We start from the raw sequence: 25,731 nt of genomic DNA, 5'->3' as shown, positions 1-25,731 counted from the left end.
TGAATGAGTATGAAATTTTTTTAAATGTTTAGATATGAAAATTAACTTCTTTACTATGTTAGTTCAAACAAGTCTGAACTTTTTTTTTGTTAGATTTTGGTTCTAGGTATATAACATCCAAATATATAATTCGTTAGGTATTTAATAATGAATTGTGAAAAAAAGTTTAGTTTGAGTTGTTTTGTTGCTAGGTATTTATATGAATCAAATTCATATAGCTAGATATATACTCACAATTTAAAAAATTTTAAAAATTTGAGAGAATTTGTGTGTTTTATACCTTGGAGCCCGGGCACCATGGAGTCCCACATAGATATCCTATATATATACACACACGTGTTACATTAGTCTGGAATATGATTAATTTTATACGTGCTAGTGCATTTTAGTAGGCGCGCGCTATCGATCAATCTTATGAAGTGAATTGAACGTGGAGAGGAACATTAATTACCATCAAGAAATGTAGTACTTCTCTGTTCCAGAATATAAAAAAATTTAGAATTGGACACGATTATTAAGAAAGTAGATAGAAATGAATGGTGCAGTGTTGCGATTAGATGAGTAGTGGAGGTATATGAGAAAAGTGAATGGTGGAGAGTTGTAATTGGTTGGAAAGAGAATGTTGGTGGATAATTTGTTATATTTTAGGACAAATCCAGAGAATTAAAATTGTTATATTTTGAGACGGGGTACTTTACCCACAGTCAAAATATACTAATACACTTTATGGACATATTCACACCACTTTAGGTGGCACCAACATATTATGTGTTAGGTGGAAATTCTAACTTTAATATGGACTCTCCCACTCGAAAGACATGCCGCAATGCGTGTGTTCTTTCTATGAAACACAGAAATACAAAAGCTTATATTCACTCGCATATATTAATTTCGGAATTGCTAAGCATCTGTCGACAGATAATACATACCCAAATCTTACAAATTTTGAATCACCGGATGTGCTTCGCGATTCGTGCTCCAGGTGCTTCTTCTCTAACTCCGGCGACCTCCTCTTCTTCTCCGGCGCCGGCGAATTAGGGTCCCGGGGCGGGGTGGGGTTGGGGTGGGAGGGGGGAAGAAGGGGGAGGTGGCCGGGCTTAGAGGGATTGCCATGGGAGGCGGCGGCCCGGCGGTGGGCGGCAGATCGGGCGGGCGGCGAGGCGCCGGCGGCGGCGCCGGAGCCGCGGGGATGGAGGATGGCGGTGGGCGGCATTGGCGGCGGGGGCATCTCGCCGAGGAGGGAGGAGAGGGGAGAGGGAGGGGGAGGAGGTCGGCCGGGGGGGCCTCGCCGGCGCCGTTGAGGCCTTCCGGCCAGCCGGCGAGGCCAGGGGGCGGCACGTTGGGGCGGTGCGGTGGAGGCGCGGTGTGAAACTGGGAGCGGCGGCGTGATATCGGGAGAAAGGAGAGGAGAGGAGGTTTTTAGGGTTGGTTTCTTTGCACAAATCTTAAAGTAATCTGGTGGTCCAGAATTTACAAGATTTTTAGGGGGGTTTACTGTCAAATGATGTATAGACAATCCCTATTAATTTATACTTATACCGCACATATTCACCACTATGAACACATATATACATCCTATTCTATTTGAACATCTCTAATACACTGAAATAGTATATTGAGATATATTGATTAATCTCGTTGTTACTAAGCATGTTGCCTACCACTAAAAGAATAATTAGTTATAAATGTTAGGAATTGTTCTAAGTCAGATACTCGAATCTTGGTGAGTAGGTTTTACCATAGGAGTAAACCAACCGAGATATGCTTAGTCGCTAAAAGGATGCACACCGAAAGATAAATGTTAAAAAGTATATTATTCACACTTTATCTTAATATTCGGGATGGATCTAAACCTAATCGTAAAAGTGTTTTTTACGTACCTAAGATAACTTCTCTGGATGAATATTCATATTGCTTTGGGTAAAATCCAAATACCACTACAATTCACTGGTGTTTCTGTATTTCCTCCTACAACTTAATTTTGTACACAAAATCCCTGTAAGTCAACTGCTCTTCTAACTTCCGACCAACATTTTGTTTTCATCTTTGCCTAATCATTTCAATTTATCATGCACCATGGACCTCTAGCATCACAGGATAATAGGAACTCATGCTACCTCAGGCCGGAGCTTGGGATCATAGAAAATACAGCTAACTCACAACTCAATAGATTTAGGGGCATTTGCAAATTTGTCACCGGTTTTTTCAATTTTGTAAGGATGTCACTCGAATGACAGTTTCAGTGGTATTTTTGCAATTTTCTAGTGGCAGTTTTACAATAACGATTCAAAACAGTGGTAAATTTTGCAATTGTCCTATAAATTTACCATGGTGTTCTGCTATCATCATCTTGCTCATGTGGGATTTGTGAAAGGCAGAAGCTGGAAGCGAGGATGGAGGTTTCCAAAAACACACCATGCCAAAGACATATGAGGCAAAAAAATTGAAACAATAAACTTAAACAATAAGGATAAATCAATGAAAATAGGATGTGGGGGAAGTTTAGAAAAGAAATTGATGGGGTTTTTGTTATGAAATTGAGTTGTTGGGAGGAAATAGAAACCCAAACAACTTGTATGGGATATTTGGATTGTCCCCTATTGCATTTAAACTCGCTTAAAAAGACTATCTACTCTCTTTTTCTCTATCTGTTCTAAAATATAATTACCTCTATTGTTATAGAACTGTTAAAAAATATAGCTACTTTTCTATTTGCTCTCTCATCTCAAACAATCACAACCATTCGCCATTTAATTTTTTTCACATATTTTCTCATCCCAACCAATCACAACCATATCTCATTTATTTATTTATTTCATCTACTTACTCATCCCAACCAATTACAAACATCCCTCATTAATTCCATCCCTCTATTTAATACACGTGAAAAACTTTAGAATTGCATATATTACGAGATGGAGGCAGTAGGATTTTGACCATCATGTCTATATTGAAATAATACTTTATAAGACCTGGGTTTACAATTTTACTCCCTCTATTTCATATTATAAGTGGTTTTGATTTTTTTTTTTCACTAGTCAAACTTTGTTTAGTTTGGCCAAGTTCATAGAATAACTTAGTGACATCAAATTAGTTTCATTAAATTTAACATTGAATATTTTTTATAATATATTTATTTTTTGTTTGTAATGCTACTATATTTTTTCTATAATATTTGTCAAATCTAAATAAGTTTGACTAAAAAAGAGAGAAAACGACCTATAAGATGAAATGGAGGGAGTACAATAATACTCTCCAGGATAAATTTACGCATATAATTTTTGTTTCTTTTAAAGTAAGCAATTGAAAATTAAATTTATTGATGACTATAATTTTAGAAGTTTCGATCAAATTATAGTCCCTTCGTTTCAAATTACATGTTGTTTTACGTTTGTATTTGACCATTAACTTCTAGAAATCCATATAGTCCAACAAAATGTAAATTATATGTCACAATCATATTTCTCATGTTAAATCTAAAAATATAAATCGTATGATGTTAAAGTATGAGTTTACTCATATAGAAATTGATGATCAAATAATATTTGATTTAAGACAAACCCAGACAGCTAATTTTAATCTTAAACCTCGAATAAATATTCATGAGGCAAATCCTCTTTAAGACAGGTAGGGGTAGGTGCCTCCCATTTAGGTGATTACCAGATTTGCCCTTCGTACTGCTTAGAGTCATGCACCGGCACGGTTACGGCAAGACCCGGCGGATCCGAGCCATCTGACATCCCCACTACTTCTGCCGTCCTCCCCAGAAAACGTGTCACCCCCGGTTCGCGGCTCGGCCGCGTCGCGTCCAGTCCCGCAGGGGCAAAACCGTCCTTCAGACTCTCCTCCCGATTCGTCGCCGCTCATCAGTCCGTCCGCCCCAGAGGCCCCCACCCCCCAGGTCTCTCCCCCTCCCCTCGCATCCATAAAAGCAGCCCCGAGCCGCGCGTGACCCCGACCAAGCTCGATCGAAGCTCTCACCTCTCCTCTCTTCTCTTCTCTTCTTCCGCGACACGTCTTCGCCGCCGCCGCAGCCGCCGTCGGGCGTCGGCTCTCCTCCACTTACCAGAAAACCGAATCACCGAGAACTTCTCTCTCTAGTATTCAAGGCGAGAGATTCCCACCCCGCGATTCCCTTGCAGGCCGCCAGATTTGTGGGCCTTGTGGGGGTGGGCGCTCCATTAAACCCGAGAGAGGGGAGGCACGCGCGCCCGCCGAGGGGCAGCGCAATGGCGAGGTGGGGCGCCGCTCGGATGGCGGCGTGCGGGCCGTGGGGCCGCAACCGGAGGGTCGGCGCCGGCGACGCGTTCGAGGCCAGCGAGGTGAGGCGGGACGGGCGCAGCAGGATGATGCCCGCGTGCGGGCCGTGGGGGGCGGGCCATGGCGGCGGGGACCCGGCGCTCGAGAGGGAGCTGTCGCGGGACGGCAGCCACTACAGCATCTCCAGCGCCATCCTCCCGTCGCTCGGCGCGCGGAGCAACCGCCGCATCAAGCTCCGCCGCTTCATCATCTCCCCCTACGACCGCCGATACAGGTTAGTTCGCAACCTTCTCTGTCTCTCTCTTCCCTATCGCCATCACAACTCTCGCCGCTGCTTTGTTTCAGATTTTTTTTTCTTGCGCAGTCTCTTGTGTACAGTCCTGCTATACTGGCTGCATTACAGCTTTAATTTTGGTGATGGTCAGCGCAGAAGTGCTTTATTTTTGTATTCATAGTTGGCACTGAATTGGTTCGTTCTGCCTCTTGTTAATTCCAATGAGTTATTATATGTTGTCACGAAATAGATGGGTTGCTCATGAAATTTTGTTTTTTCTCCCTCTGTTTTAATGGCTGCTTTGCTGCCGCAATTGTCAGCAAATTGTCTTTAATGTGTTTTCGCGGAAGTGAGAAGTAGAGGTTTTTGTTTTTACTGTTCCTGGTTTGACCTCGACTGAATAATTGATTTGTCTATTTCTTGCTTTTTATAGTACTCATTATCTCCGTTTTAATATGGCTAATTCTATGGCTTGTGAGTGCTTTATTTAGTTATTCGATTTTCTTTTCCTTGAGGAACGACAAGAAAAGCGTGATTTTGATGCTGACGTTCCTGGATTTCTAGTACTCCCGTTTTGCGCTTCTTTACGCAATGCTTCGTTGTCGAAAGAGCTCTCTCACGGAACTCGCATGGAAAACTCTTTTTCTGATTTGTTTACTGCAATTATTTGCCGTTGGACGGACGAGGATTAATAACCTTGTATTTTAGTTATGGACTTAGTGGTTTTACGAATTGTTCAGATTACCTTTTTTGTCGGCCTCAATGACAGTCTTCTGCAATTTGAAGTTATTCTGTGCTATCATTCAATTAATATATTTTTTTGTCTAGTGAGAGTTCTGTTGTCCATTTATTATTTGATAGTATCATAAAATCGCATTACATTAATCTCCATTTTTCTTCGGATCACTCTTTCGGAGATAATCTTGTATACACAGTATACAGTAAGTAGTACGGTAGTTTCTGTGGTACTTCTAGTTGCCACTTGCCACCGAGTTACGGCCAGTACATATACAGTACCGTTGAATAAACAGAGATTACTTGTACAGGAATAAGAAATCACGGAACTTTGAACAAAAGTCCATCTAATACCCTAAACTTTAAAACCGAACATCAAACTCCCTAAAGTTTGCAACCCCTGCAGTGGTTTCGATTTTTGAACAGTGGTTTCGTGTATTTGGATGCTTATAATGACTAAGATGACATATTTGTATTTCGTCATTCCTTGGCCGCAAGTTATATTATATTATGATGTTATGCATATAATGCTAGTGTATGGATTTCACAATATAAATATCTTCCATTCATGGTTTAGGGGGTATATGGACTTCTTCCTATAGGAATATATTGTTTTTTCCTTTGTAAGCATGGTGTTTTTGCCAGTATGAAAAGCAAATAGAAACTTTGTAATATTGAAATCAGAAGAATGAGTAATTCTAACATTTAATTGTTAATACTATGCAGAATCTGGGAGACTTTCCTCATAGTTCTTGTAGTCTACTCTGCGTGGGTCTCACCATTTGAATTTGGCTTCATTCCGAAGCCTACGGGGGCTCTAGCTACAGCCGACAATGTGGTGAATGCATTCTTCGCGGTTGACATCATTCTGACCTTCTTTGTGGCTTATTTGGATAAAATGAGCTATATGCTTGAAGATGATCCAAAGAAGATCGCATGGCGTTATAGTACCACATGGCTTGTTCTTGACGTGGCCTCCACCATCCCATCAGAATTTGCTCGCAGGATACTACCTTCAAAGCTTAGGTCATATGGATTTTTCAACATGCTTCGTCTGTGGCGTCTCCGCAGAGTCAGCTCTCTGTTTTCTAGGTATGTTTTTATCGTGCACATATAGAAGATTCTATGATATACATTCTGTTTTGGGGTCCAACATTTCAATCTGAACCTGACTGAACTCGGTTAAAACATAGTATTAATTAGGCTAGAGCCACTGCCATTTTCGCCTTTTCAATTTGTGTAGTAAACTTAACACTTTTCACTTTTTCTAGGTTGGAGAAGGATAGACACTTCAATTACTTCTGGGTTCGATGTGCAAAGCTCATTTGTGTAAGTGACTGTATTTATGTTATTTTCCTGTGAAGTTTTAACATTTTTGTGGAACATCCCATTTTCTCATCCTTTGATATTGCAGGTCACACTTTTTGCTGTGCACTGTGCGGCATGCTTCTACTATCTTCTTGCTGATAGGTACCCCGTCCCAACTTCTACGTGGATTGGCAATTACATGGCAGATTTCCATGAACGGAGCTTATGGATTCGCTACGTAACATCAGTCTATTGGTCAATCACCACTCTTACCACCGTGGGCTATGGGGATCTACATGCAGAAAATACAAGGGAGATGATCTTCAACATTTTCTACATGCTCTTTAACCTTGGTTTGACCGCTTATTTGATCGGTAACATGACCAATTTGGTTGTCCATGGCACTAGTCGTACTCGAAACTATGTGAGTTCTTTTTGTTCAACCTTTGGTTGATACTTGCATCTAACTGCTCTTTTAAAGTTTGATTCTAACAAGTAGTGTTTGTTATGTTTTGTACTAAAAGAGGGATACAATCCAAGCAGCAACAAGCTTTGGAGTAAGAAATCAGCTACCACCTCGGCTGCAAGATCAGATGATTTCACATATTAGCTTAAAATACAGGACAGATTCAGAAGGTCTTCAACAACAAGAGATCCTTGATTCACTGCCTAAAGCTATTAAATCTAGCATTTCTCAATATCTGTTCTTCCATCTGGTTCAAAATGTTTACCTGTTTCAAGGAGTCTCAAATGATCTGATTTTTCAACTGGTAAGGATATAGTTCTTTCTGTAGCTGTGTTTTTGTAGTTGCGTACTGTTACAGAATATGCTTATCTGGTTCTTTTACTTGATTTCGTTTTTAAGGTTTCGGAGATGAAAGCTGAATATTTTCCACCTAGGGAGGATGTGATTTTGCAGAATGAAGCACCCACTGACTTCTACATCTTAGTTTCTGGTAGTGTGGTAAGAATACTCTTTAATAACTACTTTGTTATTTCCAAGTTGATATAATACTAAGCTTCAGAGAGTGCAGTTGAAAAAGTAGGAGTAATTGAGCTATCAGTACTGATATCAGTTTTAGTTATATAAATGGTCATTCTGAAATTCGAGTCACTTTTGCAGGAGTTAGTAGAGCAGCAAAATAGTGCAGACCAGGCAAGACTTCTGTTGCTTTGAGACTTAATTCCAAATGAACTCGTGCATCAATTGGTCCTAAATATGATAACTTGGAATTCTGCAGGTGATACAAGTGGCTAAGTCAGGAGAAGTTGTTGGAGAAATTGGGGTTCTTTGCTACAGACCTCAGCTATTCACAGTTCGAACAAGATCCTTGTGCCAGTTGTTGCGTTTGAATCGTACAGCTTTTCTCAGCATTGTTCAATCCAATGTTGGGGATGGAACTATCATAATGAACAACCTTATTCAGGTCTACCATTTATTTGTTGGTCTCTTCTCTGTAACATTTATCGCATATGTTTGCATTTGTAGAAAGATTTTTCATATTCAGAGTGGTAACCTGACCACTGAAACTAGCTCTGTAGTAACTCCTAAATCGAACCACCCTGGAACCTGCATCATCTTGTTTAACAATATGTGAAGTTAAACTAGTATTCCCTCATATAGCCACTAGATTATCTTGAACACAGAAATTGTTTATTCATGTCGACTGTTCTGCCATTATCTAAAAAATATGTCGACTGTTCTGCGACTATCAGACTTGATGTTCACTGTTGTCTGTTGTGATCTGGATAAGGGCTGTTTATTTTGTTTTTGCTTCATTGACATTTATCATGCTTTATGTCGTGCAGTATTTTGAGCAGTACTGAGATCCACTGTTTTTTTTTTCTGATGCAGTTCCTTAAAGAGCAGAAGGAGAACAGTGTAATGGCTGGTGTCGTAAAGGAGATAGAGAGTATGCTAGCTCGGGGAAATCTGGATTTGCCAATTACACTCTGTTTTGCAGTAACTAGAGGAGATGATTTTTTGTTGCATCAACTTCTTAAGCGTGGTATGGATCCAAATGAGTCAGATAATGATGGGCATACCGCACTGGTCAGTTTAGTCAACTATACGTATCTGTGTTGTTTATTTTTCTATGGACTTATGCTGACCAAGAAAGTTACCACTTTCAAATGTTCATGATTAACAGCATATAGCTGCTTCCAAAGGAAACGAGCAATGCGTCAGGCTTCTATTAGAATATGGAGCTGATCCAAATGCCAGAGGTATGCCGAAAACTGGAAAATTTTGACAGCATATAGTGTACAATTTAACTGTAAGAGTTAAATGGTATGAACAGCTGGATGTTATATCCAAACCCTGCAATATGTCATGGCCTCACGTCACCTGTAAATCTTACGAGGCTAAACTTGCTTGCAAAATTCCTGTTGAATTTTCTACCAATCTAACATCTAGAACTTACTGATTTACTTAATAGAATTTGCTCCATGAGTTTTTGCGAAGACGCAAAAGTTTTGTGCGTCGATGTAATTAACTCCATGAGTGATGAGTCTTATATACAGATGTTCAATACACCATCTGACATGCCACGATTTTCTTTTCCATTTTCCAGACTCAGAAGGAAAAGTTCCACTGTGGGAAGCGCTGTGTGAGAAGCACGCCGCCGTCGTGCAACTATTAGTCGAAGGCGGCGCGGATCTGTCGTCGGGTGACACGGGCTTATACGCTTGCATCGCCGTGGAGGAGAGCGACACCGAGCTGCTCAACGACATCATTCACTACGGAGGCGACGTGAACAGGGCTCGCCGGGACGGGATCACCGCCCTGCACCGCGCCGTCTGCGACGGCAACGTCCAGATGGCCGAGCTCTTGCTGGAACACGGAGCCGACATCGACAAGCAGGACGGCAACGGCTGGACCCCGAGAGCCCTCGCCGAGCAGCAGGGCCACGACGACATCCAGCTCCTGTTCCGGTCGCGCAAGGCGGCGACGGCGAGTGGCCACCATCACGTCCCAAGCTCCACCACCACCAGGGTGGCGCCGGCGGCGGCGGCGGCATCACTGATCGGGAGGTTCAACAGCGAGCCCATGATGAAGAACATGATCCACGAAGACGCCGACCTGCCCAGCCGGGTTCTCCCCGAGAAGCTCCGGAGGAAGCGGGTCACCTTCCAGAACTCCCTCTTCGGGGTCATCTCGTCGTCGCAGGCGCAGCGGGAGACCGACCACCCGCTCTCGAGGGGTGGCCTCGCGGCGACGGGCTCCCCGAACCCGAGCAGCGGCAGCCGCAACGCCGTCATCAGGGTGACGATCAGCTGCCCCGAGAAAGGGAACACCGCCGGGAAGCTCGTGCTCCTGCCTCAGACGCTGGACATGCTCCTCGAGCTCGGCGCCAAGAAGTTCGACTTCGCGCCAACCAAGGTTCTCACCGTGGAGGGCGCCGAGGTTGACGAGGTGGAGCTCATCAGAGACGGCGATCATCTTGTGCTCGTCAGTGATGAATGGGATGCAGAGAAGATGAAATGCAAGAGCTAGTAAAGGAGTTGTGTGTTTTTTTTTTCTTTTTCTTTTTTGGTTGTTTACTGTTGATTTCCAAGAAAGGGGAGATAGAATTTACCCCGGAGTCCAACGGTTAGCTAAGGAATAACTGGAAATCATTGGTATAGTTATTCCACCATGAAGAGATGGTGAAATTGATGGGTTACGTCCGGTGTTCGTAAGTAGAGAAGCGTAAGAATTTGATTTTGTTATAGCGTGTTGTGATGTTAGCCTGTTTTTGTTTTAGTTGGCAAGTTGATCTGCTGGCATGTACAGTTTTACGCTTTTCTAATTTTTGAAGGAAAAGTCCAAAGAATGTACCAGTGCTTCATTATTATTCTCACCTTCACTTATTGATTTGGGTGATTTTAACTCATGGAATCAACCTTCGGTTGGAACAGAACAGTTACGTACTGACGGAATGTTTTACTCCCCTATCCTGAAATATAACTCGAATTTTGGGGCGGAGGTAGTTTTAGCATCTTTGCCTCTAGAGAAATGAATTTTTGGAAATGATGATTTTACCACCATACCAAGCTGCATAACCGATTATATTAAGTAGGAAACAATTTTGGGGAACGATATAGTGGAAAATTTTGATTAAAAATATTTAATTAAATAAATTAAAATTTTAACAAATTTTGGCTGAATTTTTAAAAATTCTAAATTCAAATCTTACAAATTGCGAGAATCATAAATATTTGACAGGGGCAAATGAATGAAAAGTTCAAAAAAAAGGGGGGTTAAAAATCAAACCTTTTTATTTGAACAAAATTTGGCTGAATTAAAACAGTTCTATATTAAAAAAAATTGAGGTGGCCTGTCTGTGCATCTGTGGAACATCATTGTACATCATGCTCATGTATGAAATGTTTAATGCTGACAACTTCACATGGTAATGTAACATCAAAAAGAGCAATGACAATTTAACACAAGTTATAGACCCAAAACCAACAAGTTCTTCCAAAGATAGAAAACAGATGCTGCTGCCAACTGGCACAAATACATACTCCTACGGTACCAACCGTATTTTTTTCTTGAAAAACACATTCTCTGTAGCCCAATGCTGTCAGAGTCCAAAGATACACAGTAACACAAAGGACAGACATGTCATTTTCGGTAAATGAACTACTACTAGATAGTAGGACTTCAGTAAATTAAAGAATTAAAACACCAACTCGCCACAGCTGTTCAGATTTCATCCGAAATTTGCTCCGTTGAAATGTGTAGTCATCTACCCTATAGTTCAACAAATACTTTCACTTATTCTTTCATTCATCACTCAACGGTCCAGATTGCCTCGGTGAAATCTCAACGATTGAGATCGCTCCCACCTCCCACCTCCCTCGATTGCGCGCTCCTCTTCGCCCCCTCTCTATCGCTCTCACGCGCCGCCGCCCCTCCCCAACCCCGACTCACGCAGCGCCACCGCCCTCGACTGTCGCCGCTCCGCCGTCTTCGCATCCGTCGTCTCCGCCACCGATCCCCGCACCACCGCCGTCGCCGCCGCCCTCGACTGCCACCGCTCCGCCGTCATCGCATCCGTCGTCTCACCGCCACCGATTCACGTCGCCGCCGACGCCTTCCTCGCCTGGTAGCTGCCGAGACCTTCCTCGCGTGGTGGGGCGCAGCCGCGCAGGCGTGCAGCACAGGCGCCAAGCAGGGCAGGGGCAGGGCGGATGGCGCAGCAGCACCAAGCAGCAAGCAAGGCAAGCAGAAGCAGTAGCAGCCATCAGGCCATCACGCCCAATCTCCCATCAGCAGAAAATGGACAGAAAGAGAAAAGGGAAGGCACTGGCATCACAAAGAGGTTGTACTTTTTTTTTATTTGACAATTTTAGAACATTGCAATTTCAAAGTGTACAAATTTATTACTGAAATTGCAATTAAATATTTTATTTTTAGGATGCTTGTACATTTTGTTTCACTCATTGCTTTTTATCTTATCAAACTAATCAATCTTTGCTATTTGTTTTTCAGATTCTACATATGTATCTATCCTCATTAGTTCATATATGTGATGTACGGCTGAAAGCTTGAATCAGTGAATCTTGAGGTATTTTTGAGTACCTACCTTTATATTTACACTTATTTGCAAATGGATGATGAATTGTGAACTTGTGATTAAGTGCTTGTTACTATGACTTGCTGATATAATGTTACATTGTACAATATTGTGCATTGAATTTTTTTTTTCTTAATTCTTGTTCTGTGTTAACTCTCGTGTGTGGTAGTTTATTGGCCACACCTAAATTTTTTTTCCGTCCTCCACCACTGTTCATAGAGATGCATAATGGCTTTAGGAATCCCCTTTGTTGACTAAATCCCCATTGTTCATTATCAAACATTGTTCACTGTGCATGGATATCTGTGATGCAAAACTCTAATTCAAAGCCTGTTTTGCATTTCAACTAAATTTCACGTATTAATCTCATTCGTGTGGTAGGATTTTTTTTTTTTGGGGGGGGTTTCATTGTTGTCATTGGATGAGATACTTCACATCTTGTAAACATTTATCGTCAATCTTTCATTGTAAAATTGTGGGGAAGAAATGGCCTACCTCAGATAATTCTATTGTGTCAATTTTTCTATGTGATTGCTTATATCTAGCAAACTAACTTAACCTTTCATTTCAAATGATTTAATCTATAGGACGACAATTCAGATTGCCGAAGAAAAATTGAAAAATTCAGGCTGACAGGACACCATGTCAACTGCTATTGTTTGCTGCACAATCAACGAAATTTTTGGCTGATTCTACTAAATTTCTGTTTGGTATAGGTAATTTCTTCCATAATGATTACCCCTTACAAACAGTGCAAATGTATACTTCGTGGGTCAATCTTCGCACTGTTGTAGAATCTGATGTTTAAAATTGCCTGCATCCGGTTTACAAATCAAGAAAAAAAAATTGCCCTGATTACTGTGCCAACCATATTTTCTTTTGAGGGATTGACCAATCTTTTTCTTGGAAAAGCTTAACCCTGTTCCAAATGTAATACTGCAAAATTTTGCTCAATTTCACATGCACACCACAGTGTAGTCATGCATTAATGATTTTGATTTCACGGTGTGACATGCACATCACATTGTGAACAAGTACATTGACAGACCAGCATTTTGATTTCACATATATGCTTCCCTGTTAAAGCCCGGTCATCCTAATCAATCTGGGATCTAAGAAGTAGATGGTATATGCAGTACCTTTAGTTTTTCTTGCAATTGACTCTAAATTCTTATGTCGTTCAGTTCATATAAATAACTATATCCTACAGAATAGATGAACCTATTTTTCTTTCTCTAGGGCAAATAATTGAAGAGTGTTGGTATTTGAGTTAACCACTTTTTACGAACCTAACCTGCTGCAGTTCCACAACCATGGATTTAAATAGATTGTTCATGTAGTTCCTATTTTTTCTTGTATCCTACGTTCACAGATCATTTATTAAATTTTCCTTGTATCCTACGTTTACAGTGTTGCATGAATCAGGAAAAATCTGATTGAAGGATCTAATATTTGAGGACTCCTGCTCTGCTGTTGACTACTTCACTCCAGTTATTCAAGGTATCAAAGTTACTCTAAAACAGTATTAAACATTATGTTTTGCATTGTTGAAAATAAACAAATGTTCACTTGTGCATTATTAAACAGTATGTTTTGCATTGTGTCTTTGCTTTAATTTGAATAAAGAAATGTTCACCATGTACCGAGCTGGACTGAAATTACTTGAATGGATCATCACCACCCTTGTCTGAAGTAAACAGTACCTACAACAGATAATGCTAATTGCGAATCATTCTTGGCAATTGACTTCATTTGTAATTGATTGTTAATTAATTTTAGGCGCACTATACTGCAAATCATGTCAGCTTTCCTGAGCATTTGTAATGATCAATGATTAAAACAAATTATTATTATTATTTATCTTCGTAGCAGCAAGCTTGAAATATTATTGGCAAATCATATCCAAATCTCTATCAATTACGCTATCATGCAGCAGATCAGAGTAAAGGTTAGCAAATCATATCCAAATCTCTGTCAGATGCTATTTTGGCAATATTTCCATGTATTACATGCCCATACATGTCAACTCACAAGACATACAAGGCAATATTGTTATGTCTTTCCATAGATATCATGATAGCAACAATGGTAACATTATCCTCCTTAGCCTATATATATGTGGGTAAAGGAGTGTGATCCAAAAAATATTACTGATCCTCCTTAGCCGGCTGCATACGACTGCTCAACTTCAACTCATCATCTTGATATCGTTCTCCAAACTATCTCTTATGTGTTGGAAATTATTATATACTTTAGTTTACACCTATTGATCTCCTACTTCTTCTGTATTGTAGTAAGGCATGGCATCCATGGATGATGTGGATTTTTCACCACATCAAGTCCACACCTAAGGACTCAATGAACTCCAAGGATGATGCGAAGGTGCAGCCTTCGTCAGGGCAAACACCAAACAAGGGGAATTATTACATGGGCCACGCGAATGCCATCATGATGATGTTTCAATACATACGTGATGGTTGCCGGCGTGTTGAGAGTTCCATGGAAGACTACAAGTGCAAGAAGGTAGAAAAAGGATACAGTGAGAAAAGGAAGGTGGGAGAAGGGTATGATCCTCGCTGGTCTTCTCCTATCGAGATAACAATGAAGATCTGCAATGACGACGTCTCCGATGAAGCAACCGAGAAGGAACCATGATTTAGTATTATCACTATTGTGTTTTGGCTTTAGAATAAAATAACATTTCTTGTGAATTACACAAGAAAATTCAGTAAACAATGTCGTTCGGGCCTATTCAGTACTGCTTGTGAAATGCACAACCAAATTCGATGAAACTTTGTTGTTATGATGCCTATTCAGTATTGCTTGTGATTGAGTTGATTTCTGGGACCTATACAAATGTGCTCTACCTCCTGTTGAACTACTATGTATTTGTTTGGCACGGTTGGATGCATAGCAATGTTCCTTTATATTTGTTTTCCATGTCTTCTTATATAAGGAGACACATCACACACCAATTGTGGTTTAGATCTCACATAAATAAATTAGGTCGGCCAATTTTCTGACGTTGTGTAGCACTATTGATTTCTGTAATTCTTTTGCTTTAGATCAAACACATGTAATTCTTTGCTTTAGATCAAACACATTTTATTTGCTTCAGGGCTCCATTAATTTAAAGAGCTGACCAATCACATGAATATTGATTTATGAACATGAAAGCGTATAAAAAAAGCAAATATAATTAATATAAGAAACCAGTATTGCTAATTTGCTATTATGTTGCCTATTCAGTCATGATAAAGGAGTAAAGGACCGCTAGATGTCAAACTTATGTGTATGGTCCAAATCCTGTAATGGCCCATTAACAACTAAAATACCCATGATAAATACTTATATGCAATACTCAACCTAAGTGTCTTTGATCTGTCACGTTTATCATACATCTTAAGGCACAGATAAATGCATTATCATATATCTTTAATATCATATTATTATGCATTATGACATGGGGCACAAATATATTGGTACATCCTATTCTAATATTTTACTTGCAATATATTTGATGTATGATATAAATTGAATTAAAGCTCAAATGCACAGTTCATATAATAATATTTTTTTGCTAAACATGAAAATTTTAAAAATTATTAAAGACAAATAGAGTTGCACCGTAGCGTTTAGCACGGGCATATTACTAGTAGTCAGTAGTTAGCTGATATATGACAGCTGGAGCTGGAGTAGACATGAACTGAACACAGCAAGCCTGTGCTGTACAGATTCAACTTGCTTAATTGAAATCATTCGGAGGTATCATTACATGGGGCAAAAAATTAGAGGAGCTCTAGGAACCCTTGAGATTTTGGGTCAGGCTCCACTACTGCACTACATTGGCTCACACAAACTCACACCAACTAGAGAGATCTACTCAGTGTAGAGGACAGAAAGACAGGGCAAAAGGCAAAACGAAAAGAACTAGTATGCTACAATCTTTGCAATGAATCATCTGATGACACCAGTCCTGATATGAATGGAGAAAGAGCCGAAAGCAATGCCTTGGGACACTCCTCATGTGGCAAATGCCCACAATTTGATATCGTTACCAGCCTCTGCAAAATAACAAGAACTCATTGGCACAATGTATGGAGTAACCCTAACAGGGAAGTAATATAGAGTATCATGCAAGAGTCCTCTTCAGAAGCAGATTCACTATACTGAGGCAAAGGGACTCAAGATTACTTACAGAATTTACAAGCCTTGAAGCCATTACTTGCGTTGACTTCGAAGAAACAAGAGCATCCTCAGAGCCTGCTACAACCAGAACAGGGAGGTCTTCCACTGATCTTAGTAAATCTGCTGCTCTTTTTGATGATAGGACAGTCGAGAAAGAAAGACGTCCTACTTCATGGAGAGCTTCATCCCAGCCTTCAACAAATAGTGGAGCCTAAATGTAAAAACCCATTTCAAGTCAGTTCGTAGTTCATGTTCACAGAATAAGTGAAAGGATGCATGTTAAAACATTTAATTTAGCATCAAGGAACAGGAAGACAATAAATAACTAACAACATGCAAGAAAAGTTCCACTTTCCTTGCATTCAGACAATATGTGGTGGAATGATAAATAGATTATTTGCAAATGATATAACGCTCCCTATGTGCTTTTAGTGACCAAACTCTTCCAGAGATAGATTGCGTACTAATGGTTTGACAACACACTGAAGGGAATGAAAATTATTAAAAGTGTGTACCTTGTAGAGGTTCAGAACATCTGTTGTTAACTTGGTAGCATCAAACCATGCACGTCTATTGATCACCTGAGTGATTTCAGTACGTAACAGTGGCCGTACCATGTGCTTTTTCCTTAGAGGGGTATGCAGGAGTATACGAGCAAATGCAGGAATGACTTCTCTTGATAAGCTTACACCTATAAGCACAACTCCCTTCACTTCAACCTAAGAAAAAACAAGGAGGCATTTAAAATGATTATTACCAGAAGGATAGACTTTCATCAAGCAAACAGTCTGATAAGCTACTAAAGTTCACAAAAGAAAAATGAACAGAAGGTCACAAGGCAGTTACCTTTCTTGAATCTCCAGATGCTCGCAACTTTTCTGCAGCTTTTAGGGCAAGCAGGCCCCCATCATCATGACCAACTAAAACCACAGAGCGTAAGCCCATGTCCGAGCAAAATGAAATAAGAAGATCAACCTGCAGAAGGCATACAAAGCGTTGTTCTTAAAGTTCTGAGTTTTCCAAGTACAGCGAAGAAATATAGCGTTAATGCTGCCGGAAAATATGTTGCAAACATAACTGGATATAGTAATATTAGTTAAAAGATTAATAGTTGTTACAGTAGAAGAGCATTCCCTTAGATGAATATTTGTAAGATAGGATGTACCTAAGGAAAAAAAAGAACTTCAGAAGATTGTACTCAACTATTTGTAATGGAAAAGCTGTTGTCACACAGAATTATGGTACATAGAAGACATAATCCCAAAGATAAGTATAGTTCTAAGAGAAAACACATGCAGTAACATATTTACATTCAGTCAGTCATGCTTATAACAAATTCCATGGAATGAGTATGGGATATTGCAACATATCTAGTAGCTAGTGCAAAGAACATTAGGGCAAGTGCTGCAAGCACTTGTTGCTATTGGGCAGTGCGCAATCTAGTATATGGTAAGAAGAATCACCTGAGATCCAAGCTCATACGGATTTGGTAGATTTTTGTCTTCCCAATCCTTTCTGCGAGGTCGAGATGTTAACCCCCATCCAGGGCGATCGAAGGCCAGCACAGTGCAACCCACTTGACGAGAAAGCAAATTTGTAACGTGTCTCCATGAGAACACCCCACCTCCAAACCCATGCACCAAAACAACAGCAAATTTCCCCTGTTCTCCAGCCTCAAGATCAAATCCCATAGGTTTCAAACATACATCAGCACTGCCATCATCAACACTAAGAACAGGGGTGTCATCCGACAAAGTTGGAGAGGTCACTGGCTCTACCAACAATGGTGCATATAGCGATGTCTGATGGTATTGATGGCTGAAGCTCCTATTCAAAAGACGACGGGTATTAGTGGAGGCTGATGGTGGGCTATCATGTCTCTGTCTTCTAGGAGAAATGCTTGCTGAAATAACATCATGATGGATTTCTGGAAAAGTGTCTGTAGCTGAAGATATGCAACTCGATGGATCGGAAAGTTTGTAATGCACAGTGATCCCCTGGCAAGCAATGAACATGCTATCACCGTCTGCAAGGAAACTGATTGGAATATCCCTATCGTCGTGAGCAACAGATTTTCTCTTCGTCTCACTGTCACTCCTAGAATAAAATTTTCCACTGTATGGTGTGGGAGATCGAGGAGTCTTGTAGCATCCAGGATATGCATTCTTGTATGCCAGAATCTGAAAGCAGCACAACCCACGAAAACATCAAACATTGCAAAAGAAAAGCACAACGGATGCAAGAAAATACTAGCATACATGCCCCTGTTTCTACAATTGATCACTTAGTGAGATTTAGAAGGCAAACGGATGTAAGTCATACCGATTCAGGGTCAATGCCATGGATAAGCAGCTTCCGCCGAGCCCTGCAGCTTGTCCTGTAAGCGACAACAACATGGCCAAGAGCAAAGACCAAGGAGGACAGGAAAAGCACCGGCATTCCCGATAGCTTCTTGAGACTGAGCTTGTGATCCGCCAATGACGGCGAGAGCTCAGGCCCAATCTCCTGCGCCGGACTGTAAACGCTGGCCTTAATCAACAAGATGAGCAGAGAAGCCAGGGAACAGCAAGTTGCTGTTCCAAGGTACGGGCCATGGGAGAGACCAGAAGCATCAGACATGAGGTATACACCTGCACGAGCAAACATCGGATCTGTTAGTCGCATCTCGTAGTTTTTCTCCCCAAATCCGAGTGCGGAAATTTGTTGGCGCGCACTTCAAACTGCCGGGAAATAGTAGGCAACAGATTCAGCAAATCTATTACTAATTCAGCGAATCAAATGACGGGATTTAACTGAATTCAAATACGGAAAGTGAAAAGAATAGCAGGCAACAGATACGAAATCAGATTAATAGCTTTAGAAATAGACACGGTTTTTTTCACGAAAGTTTCATCCTTTCGTCTACGAATGAAGACAAGCACAGACGTAGCAAGAACTGTAGCTTTCAGATGGACAAATCCCCATACAAAAAGGGAAAAAATAAAGAATCTTGAGGGAAATCCCATATCCCAAAATATAATGAAATTAGAATATTAAAAAAAATAACACACATAACCAATACAAAAATTCTCAGAAGATGAAAAGAAATCCAACTCATACGAACAGATTCCCCAATATCCTGCGAGCGCATTAGAACAGCAATGAGGGGAGCTAGTCGCTGCTTACAGGTAATGACGACGGATCGAGCGATGGAGACAAGCGGTATGTCCACGAGCGAGCTCCGGAAGCCGTAACGCTCGAGGTGGCCGCGCAGGCCGTGGCAGCGGAGGCACCCGAGCCGCACCTCGAGCCACAGCGCGACGGCCACGTCGCCGGCGGCCACCAGCGCCGGCGCCGACGCCATCAGCAGCGACGCCACCATGGCCACCATGAACCACGCCGTCTTCACCCCGCGCCGCGCCCTCTCCACCCACCCCTTCCCTCCCGCCGCCATCCTCCACCCACCCCTCGCTCCGGCGAGCGCGGAACCGCCGCCGCCGCGCTCCCCAACTCCGGCGATCGCCGGCGGCCAAGTCTACGACCCAGCGCGCATGCGACGAGGTGGTCCCGGACCCCGGCGAGACGACGGTTTTGGTTCGCCCGCTGTGTTGGGGAGAAAGAGATAGACGATGAAAGAAACGGAGGTGAAGCGGAGGAGAGGAGAGGAGAGGAAGAAAGAGAGAAGGCGTGGTGGAGTACTACTTATTGGGGATAATGGCACAGTGCTTGACGGCTTGTGAATTGTGAACGAATGAATACTTTAGTGGGGCTTTGTGTCCGCTAGTAGTAGTCCTCCAGTACGCAGCTAATCACATTGTTAACTCTGCTAACTGAACGGTAGGAGGAGAGGAGAGGAGCCAGTTGCTTGTGTTGTCTGCATGTTCTGGTTTCCTCCTTGTGTTGTTGTTTGGGTTCCTTTTTTTTTTCTGTCCATCCTGCTGTCATTCACAGCAGCAGGCTCAGGCTTTTGCATTTGGACAGATAGGGGTTTTCAGTTACAACAGAATGTTGCTTTGTAGGTGTGTCATGTGTGTAGATTTAACAAGAAAAATACACGTAGTAGCTCTGTAGGCAGAAAAGCCCTGCTTGCAAGCCTTCAGAGTTGTACATAATATTCGTACTACTATACTTGTACTTTGGTAAAATACAAACAATGAAACAAGGAAATACTATGTCTAGAAGGCATACCTTGGCCTGGCTCCCCTTATAATTTGTAAACTCCATTTTGTGCAAGGAAATACCAGATAAAAAAATGAACTCTACAGATACCATTATTGACAAAAATACACGGGAAGTAAATGATTTCATATCATATTAATGCACAACATTCCCTCTGTTTTAATTCCCAAGTTCCAAATCTAATCCTAGTGGCATTTCCACCGTTGTCTATCGAGATTTTCCCACGTGCCCACTACTATTTCCTCTTCGGTGAAACTCCTCCTCCCTCTTCTCCAGCGAGATTACAGAGCTAGCGAAGTGGTAGTAAACTGGCCAGAAGTTTTTTTTTACCGAACTTATCAGAAGAAGATAGAGGATTTCCCGCCTTTGTGCGGCAAAAGGAGGCGGTCCTATCGCCTACTGTGCCTATGGTCATCCGATGCTGCCACCACTACACGGACCCCGGCCGGCCGGCAACCGCAGCGCGGCAGCAACAGTGTAGTGCCCCGCCGGCCCGCACGGTCGCCGCCTCACGCGGCAGCACGGGACGGGGGGCCACGCAAGCCGATGCCGATCGCGGCAAAGCAGAGCACGCTGCACGCGACGCGATCGCGGCCGTCCGCTGCTCGCGTCTCGGCGATCGATCCACTGCTCTTCCTTCTTGCCATGGCCGGCCAACTCGGCCAGCCCCGCTCCACACGGCTCCACTGGAGATACGGCGCGGGCCAGGGCTCCAGCATCGCTCGGTACAACATGCGCCTACCCCGGCTACCCCAGAGGAGCGGGCCCCGCATCCAGCGTGGTGTGATTCACGCGTTGGGCCCCCATTTCCCCCCTGCTCCCGTGGCGTATCACGTACTGTATGGTTTAGTGTATCGCCGTATTCTGTTCATAATGTTGGAGCCAGTAGGGCTTTTTTTTTCGTCTCGTTTTCGATGCTTTTCGATGTGTATTTTTGATGCGTTTGAACAGGTTTTGTTTAATCCTGGTCCGTGGTGTCAGTGTGTAGACTGACACCGCTGGTCTCCATAATGTTTCGGATTGGATGCATAAACCACTGTTCCAGGACAGCTAAGCTGGAGGCTGCCCCTCATGATTAACAATAATTCTTCCGGGTGATAGTTTATGCCTGAGGCTTCAACAGAGATTGGTTGGCAAAGCATGATTTGGATTGAGAAAATTTCTTAGTTTGAATAATGGTTCTTGTTATTTATCCGGAGGTTAGTATTTTAAGTGAGATTGCATGATTGGTATGAAGCAGGAACCTTAATTAAAGCAATGGACTAATTGTACGAGAATCAGGATAGCTTGGCACCTTGGAGTTTTAGATCATCGATGGTAATGCTCATTGGAAAATACTAAATTAGTACTACCGATCTTGATAATTAAGTGTCACAATTTTCATTCATGATTACCTCATCCAGTCCAATTATAGCTCTGAAAGTCGATTCCAAAGCAAGATACAAAGGTTTGGCACTCTCATAATTTTCAGGCCTGTTCACTTTGATGCCATTTTCAACCTTACCAAATTTTAGTAAAGTTGTCAACAAAAAAGTGGCTACATTTAGGTTGCGTTCTTTCGAATGACATCAGGGAGAGATTGGGGAGATTGTGACTCGTTTTCCGCATGCACGCTTCCTAATCTATTAAACGGTGCGTTTTTTGCAAAAAAAAATTTCTATAGGAAAGTTGCTTTAAAAAAATCATATTAGTCCATTTTTTAAATTTAAAATAGTTAATACTCAATTAATCATGCGCTAATGACTTACCTCATTTTGCGTATCTCCCCAATATTCTCTATCTCCCCTCTCTCAAACTCAGTCTTAGTTTGCTGTCAAATTTTAGTAACTATATAAGAAATCCTGCCAAAATTTTGGCAAGTTACCAAAATTTTGGCATCTTGCCAAATTTTGGTAAGGTTTTTGTTGGCATCAAAGTGAACATGCCCTTCTTTTCAATCATTAATAAGAAAATATGTGTTTAATGGGATTCAAACTCAGGCTTGTGCGATGCTTCTAGCTTGATGCATTTTTCTCCTTTGAAAATGCTTAATTAGTTGTAGCTTTGGGTGAGTTAGTTGTAGGAGGAAATTTAATGAAGGAAATACGTATGAACAAAATCCTATGGGAAGTGCTACTGTTCATCCGGTGGTTTTGTAGGGTTGGAGCACAAGAAAAGCGTGGGAAATTTTCTTTTGGCATGAATTAGGGAAATTCGAAGGAAAACTAGCATCCATCTTGAGCTCTTTTTTTTCTATTCGGTGTTTGGGTTTGAAGCAAAGCGCAAATGTTCTGTATGCTTGGGCTTAGGGTGCATCTATTAAATAAACAATTCTTGGCTCTGTGATTTTTTTTTAGAGATACACTTGACAGTGCATAGTACAGTGACAAGAGATATATGGTTTCAACTTAAGATTCCATATTCGATCCTCAACACGCTTATAATTTTGCTTAAAAAAAGTTTAGAGGGACGTCTATCTTTTTCAAATCTCGACTCAATTATTAACATCTCGTACATTTTTTTTCCTTGTCGGTTATCCAAACGATCATTCTTATAATTATTTGTTTATATGTTTACTAGTCATTTATTTTGCATGTGTATTATTGTCTTATTTCTATTTGTTTTCATGTTCTCACATTAAAGAAACTTAGCATTTTACAACTTTAAATCTCGAATTACTTAAAATATGTACAGCTATCAACAGATGTACCACACACGCGGAGCTTGCTCTTGCTAATTTCCACCTAAAAGGAAGTACCCAGCGGTGACTGTTCAGCATCAACTTTTGAACTGTAGCACCTTTCAGTCGCAGCAGTACCTCCACTAATCACGGATCCAATGCCATGTCCAGTAGTAGCAGCTGGTTCAGTAAGAAACATTTTCAGATTAAAAATGTCCATTTTTTCCCCCTAACTGATCATCAGGCTCATTATGCTTTGCCAATGGTCACTACGTGTCCGTATGCCTCTGTGGTAGTACCAGCTCGAAAAATGCAGAGTAATTAGGAGAGTTGTTGATTAGGACTTAGGAGAGACTCATCAGCGCATTTGTCCTCACCGGTACACTAGTCAGGTTCGACTTACCGCCGGTAACCACGCGGTTATCGCGGTAAATACCGCGGTAACCTCCTTAAATTCAAATAAATTTAAAAATAATTTGAATTTTTGATAAATTTTGCGAGGTTTCATACGGTTTTTCACGGTTACCGCGGTTACCGTGCTTACCGCCGGAGCACGGTAACACCGGCCCGGTGGTTTGGGAAACCCTCACACTAGTACAAGAGAAGAATAGGCCAAGGGTACATCCGGGAGTTTGGACGCCGAAACGACCGTGCGACTACAGTATGCGCCGGCCGGTGGGTGGGTGGGCTGGTCGAGTCGAATCGCGGTCGGACCGGAGCCCGAAGGAAAAAGCTCGTCTTTTCATATACGCATTGCCCACTAGCCCGTAGAGCGGCATCGAACTGACAACGTGGGGCATCATATCTTCCGGGCCCACAAGTCATCGACGAAGAGCAAAGGCTTCAACCGCGTGCCCCTGGAAAGGTAGAGGTGGGGACGCGGCCGAAAGGCGCTCCTCCTCGGGGCGCGTTCGAGGTAACGGTAACGGCCAAAAGCACGGGGCCAGCGCTGCAACCCCGAGGCCCACCCAGGGGCCATTGCTGCAGCTGACGTGTGGGCCCCCGGTTTGCAGGTCCCGCCGCACAAGTCAAGTCACCCGTGGAGAAATCTAACGATGCCCGGCTGTACAGGCCGTTGCACACGGGAACCTTGAAGGACAGGGCATGACAGGGGGTGATTCACTCGCCTCTCACTCTAGACGTGCATGACATGTAGGTCCACCTACAGTGGGGCCTACCTGCCATTGAGTGAAGATACGACGAGAGAGAACGGCAGTCACGAGTTCGGCAGCGCGCGTGGAAAGAAAGTGAAAAAAAAAACTTCCGCCGAACAGAGAAAGAGAGAAAGACAGGTGCCCTCACTGACAGTGTCAGGTCCTCTGTCAATTTGCACATAGGGATCCTCACCCAAAGGCGAAAGGAGGCCCACAATATGCACAGTACTAGTTTTTTTTACTCGCTTTGCTTTACCGATTTACTCGAGCATTGCAGATTTGCAGCCACCACTTTGCCTCAAAAAACAGTTACACATCGTACTCCTATTTGCCAGTGCATTTCCGTGGTAGTAATCTACATTGCAGACTTGCGTATTTCTCGTAGTAAAAGTTCTATTGCCGTTGCGTCAAAGGGTAAAACTGATACGGCCATACGGGCCAAAAAGCGAGTGCCTGGATCGGTGGCATGTGCCCTTCGCGGTCGAGACTCAAGTGTGGGCGCACCGCGCACGCAACGCCGCACCCTGAAACCACGCAAATTTGTACTGTGCTCCATATCTTAGATTCCACGTACGGCTGAGCGCGCCACCAGCAGGACCGTTGCTCGCACATGGAGATACAAAGACCGGTCAATCAGGCATGAGATCCAGATCGATCGTTCCGCCCCGGTTCCAAAAACATTCAAAAAAAGAAAAAAAAACTGGATCCAATGGTGGTCATCATCGTCATTACCAATACTTAAGCATGCCCAATACCGTGACACCAAGTGGTAGTAGTAGTAGAAGCAGTACGGCTTAATCCATCAGAGAGCCCATGATGCATGCAGGGTCAATGAGGCCACGGAAACGCTGCTGATCCACGAGCCGCCCGGGGATGGGAGGGATATGGTACGCTGTACGCATGCTGCCAGCACGGTGAGTAGCTCGATCGTACCGGTTACAGATGCACAGTAACGGGGAGCAGGGCCGCCGCCCCGTGCCGTACACTCGTGCACGTAAGCGCGCGGCGCGCCACAGATTCGTCCGCACGTCTCAATCTGCGACGCGCTGCACGCCTCTGCTCGACATATCGCGGGGCAATGTAGCCATCATCGACCATCGTAACGTTGGACCAATGGGAACAAGTGCCCGTACGTGAGCGTGCAGCTGGACAGGCCGACCGGCATGATGCAAACCAACAGCGATTGAACGGTGAGGGAGCTTTGCTCGGTCGTCTGGCTGGCCTCAATTTTGTTGGGGGTGCTTCGATGCTGTGGGGTGTTCGGCAAGCCCCAAGGTAGGCAACTAGTGTCAATGGGACTAAATGAGGTGTCATCTAGAATTAAAAAAAAATTGATGTAAGAACATAGAGTAAATTAAGAGGATGACCTTTGGTATCAATTGTTTGAAGGAGGACATTTGACACCATTGTTGCTATGTGACATGATAAATA

At 42.6% G+C, this 25,731-nt stretch overlaps 2 protein-coding genes and 1 long non-coding RNA gene across 3 annotated transcripts; 2 read left to right on the top strand and 1 right to left on the bottom strand.

Annotated features, from left to right (window-relative positions):
- The first annotated feature begins 3,951 nt into the window (after positions 1-3,951).
- LOC127757319 (potassium channel AKT1) lies at positions 3,952-10,448 on the top strand. The gene is made up of 11 exons (XM_052282831.1): positions 3,952-4,534; positions 5,996-6,361; positions 6,541-6,598; positions 6,684-7,001; positions 7,102-7,347; positions 7,443-7,541; positions 7,701-7,733; positions 7,819-8,004; positions 8,433-8,630; positions 8,728-8,803; positions 9,151-10,448. Exons 1-11 carry the CDS (start codon positions 4,230-4,232, stop codon positions 10,071-10,073), a joined length of 2,808 nt encoding a protein of 935 aa, XP_052138791.1. The 5' UTR covers positions 3,952-4,229; the 3' UTR covers positions 10,074-10,448.
- Positions 10,449-11,448: 1,000 nt separating this feature from the next.
- On the top strand, positions 11,449-15,700 carry LOC127783617 (uncharacterized). Its single transcript, XR_008019362.1, has 5 exons — positions 11,449-11,886; positions 12,057-12,132; positions 12,729-12,857; positions 13,552-13,641; positions 14,436-15,700. It is a non-coding gene; the product is annotated as an uncharacterized LOC127783617 (long non-coding RNA).
- Positions 15,701-15,855: 155 nt separating this feature from the next.
- On the bottom strand, positions 15,856-20,032 carry LOC127783607 (uncharacterized). Its single transcript, XM_052310800.1, has 7 exons — positions 19,495-20,032; positions 18,652-18,959; positions 17,793-18,509; positions 17,176-17,304; positions 16,845-17,048; positions 16,340-16,540; positions 15,856-16,205 (listed from the first exon to the last, which is right to left on the bottom strand). Exons 1-7 carry the CDS (start codon positions 19,760-19,762, stop codon positions 16,080-16,082), a joined length of 1,953 nt encoding a protein of 650 aa, XP_052166760.1. The 5' UTR covers positions 19,763-20,032; the 3' UTR covers positions 15,856-16,079.
- Positions 20,033-25,731: the final 5,699 nt, after the last annotated feature.

The sequence above is a fragment of the Oryza glaberrima genome, chromosome 1 (assembly GCF_000147395.1).
Source record: "Oryza glaberrima chromosome 1, OglaRS2, whole genome shotgun sequence".
In the NCBI taxonomy this organism is placed as follows: Eukaryota; Viridiplantae; Streptophyta; class Magnoliopsida; order Poales; family Poaceae; genus Oryza; species Oryza glaberrima.
The sequence above is the reverse complement of the archived record's forward strand: the minus strand, read 5'-3'. Positions and strand labels throughout refer to the sequence as shown.

Excerpts from the sequence above, each read along its gene's own strand:
- LOC127757319 (XM_052282831.1), top strand. The coding sequence starts at position 4,230 with ATGGCGAGGTGGGGCGCCGCTCGGATGGCGGCGTGCGGGCCGTGGGGC. Across the intron at positions 7,348-7,442 it reads ATGATCTGATTTTTCAACTG|GTTTCGGAGATGAAAGCTGA; the intron begins GTAAGGATATAG and ends TTCGTTTTTAAG. Across the intron at positions 8,804-9,150 it reads AGCTGATCCAAATGCCAGAG|ACTCAGAAGGAAAAGTTCCA; the intron begins GTATGCCGAAAA and ends TCCATTTTCCAG.
- LOC127783607 (XM_052310800.1), bottom strand. The coding sequence starts at position 19,762 with ATGGCGGCGGGAGGGAAGGGGTGGGTGGAGAGGGCGCGGCGCGGGGTG. Across the intron at positions 16,541-16,844 it reads ATGTTCTGAACCTCTACAAG|GCTCCACTATTTGTTGAAGG; the intron begins GTACACACTTTT and ends TTTTACATTTAG. Across the intron at positions 16,206-16,339 it reads CTTCAAGGCTTGTAAATTCT|AGGCTGGTAACGATATCAAA; the intron begins GTAAGTAATCTT and ends GTTATTTTGCAG.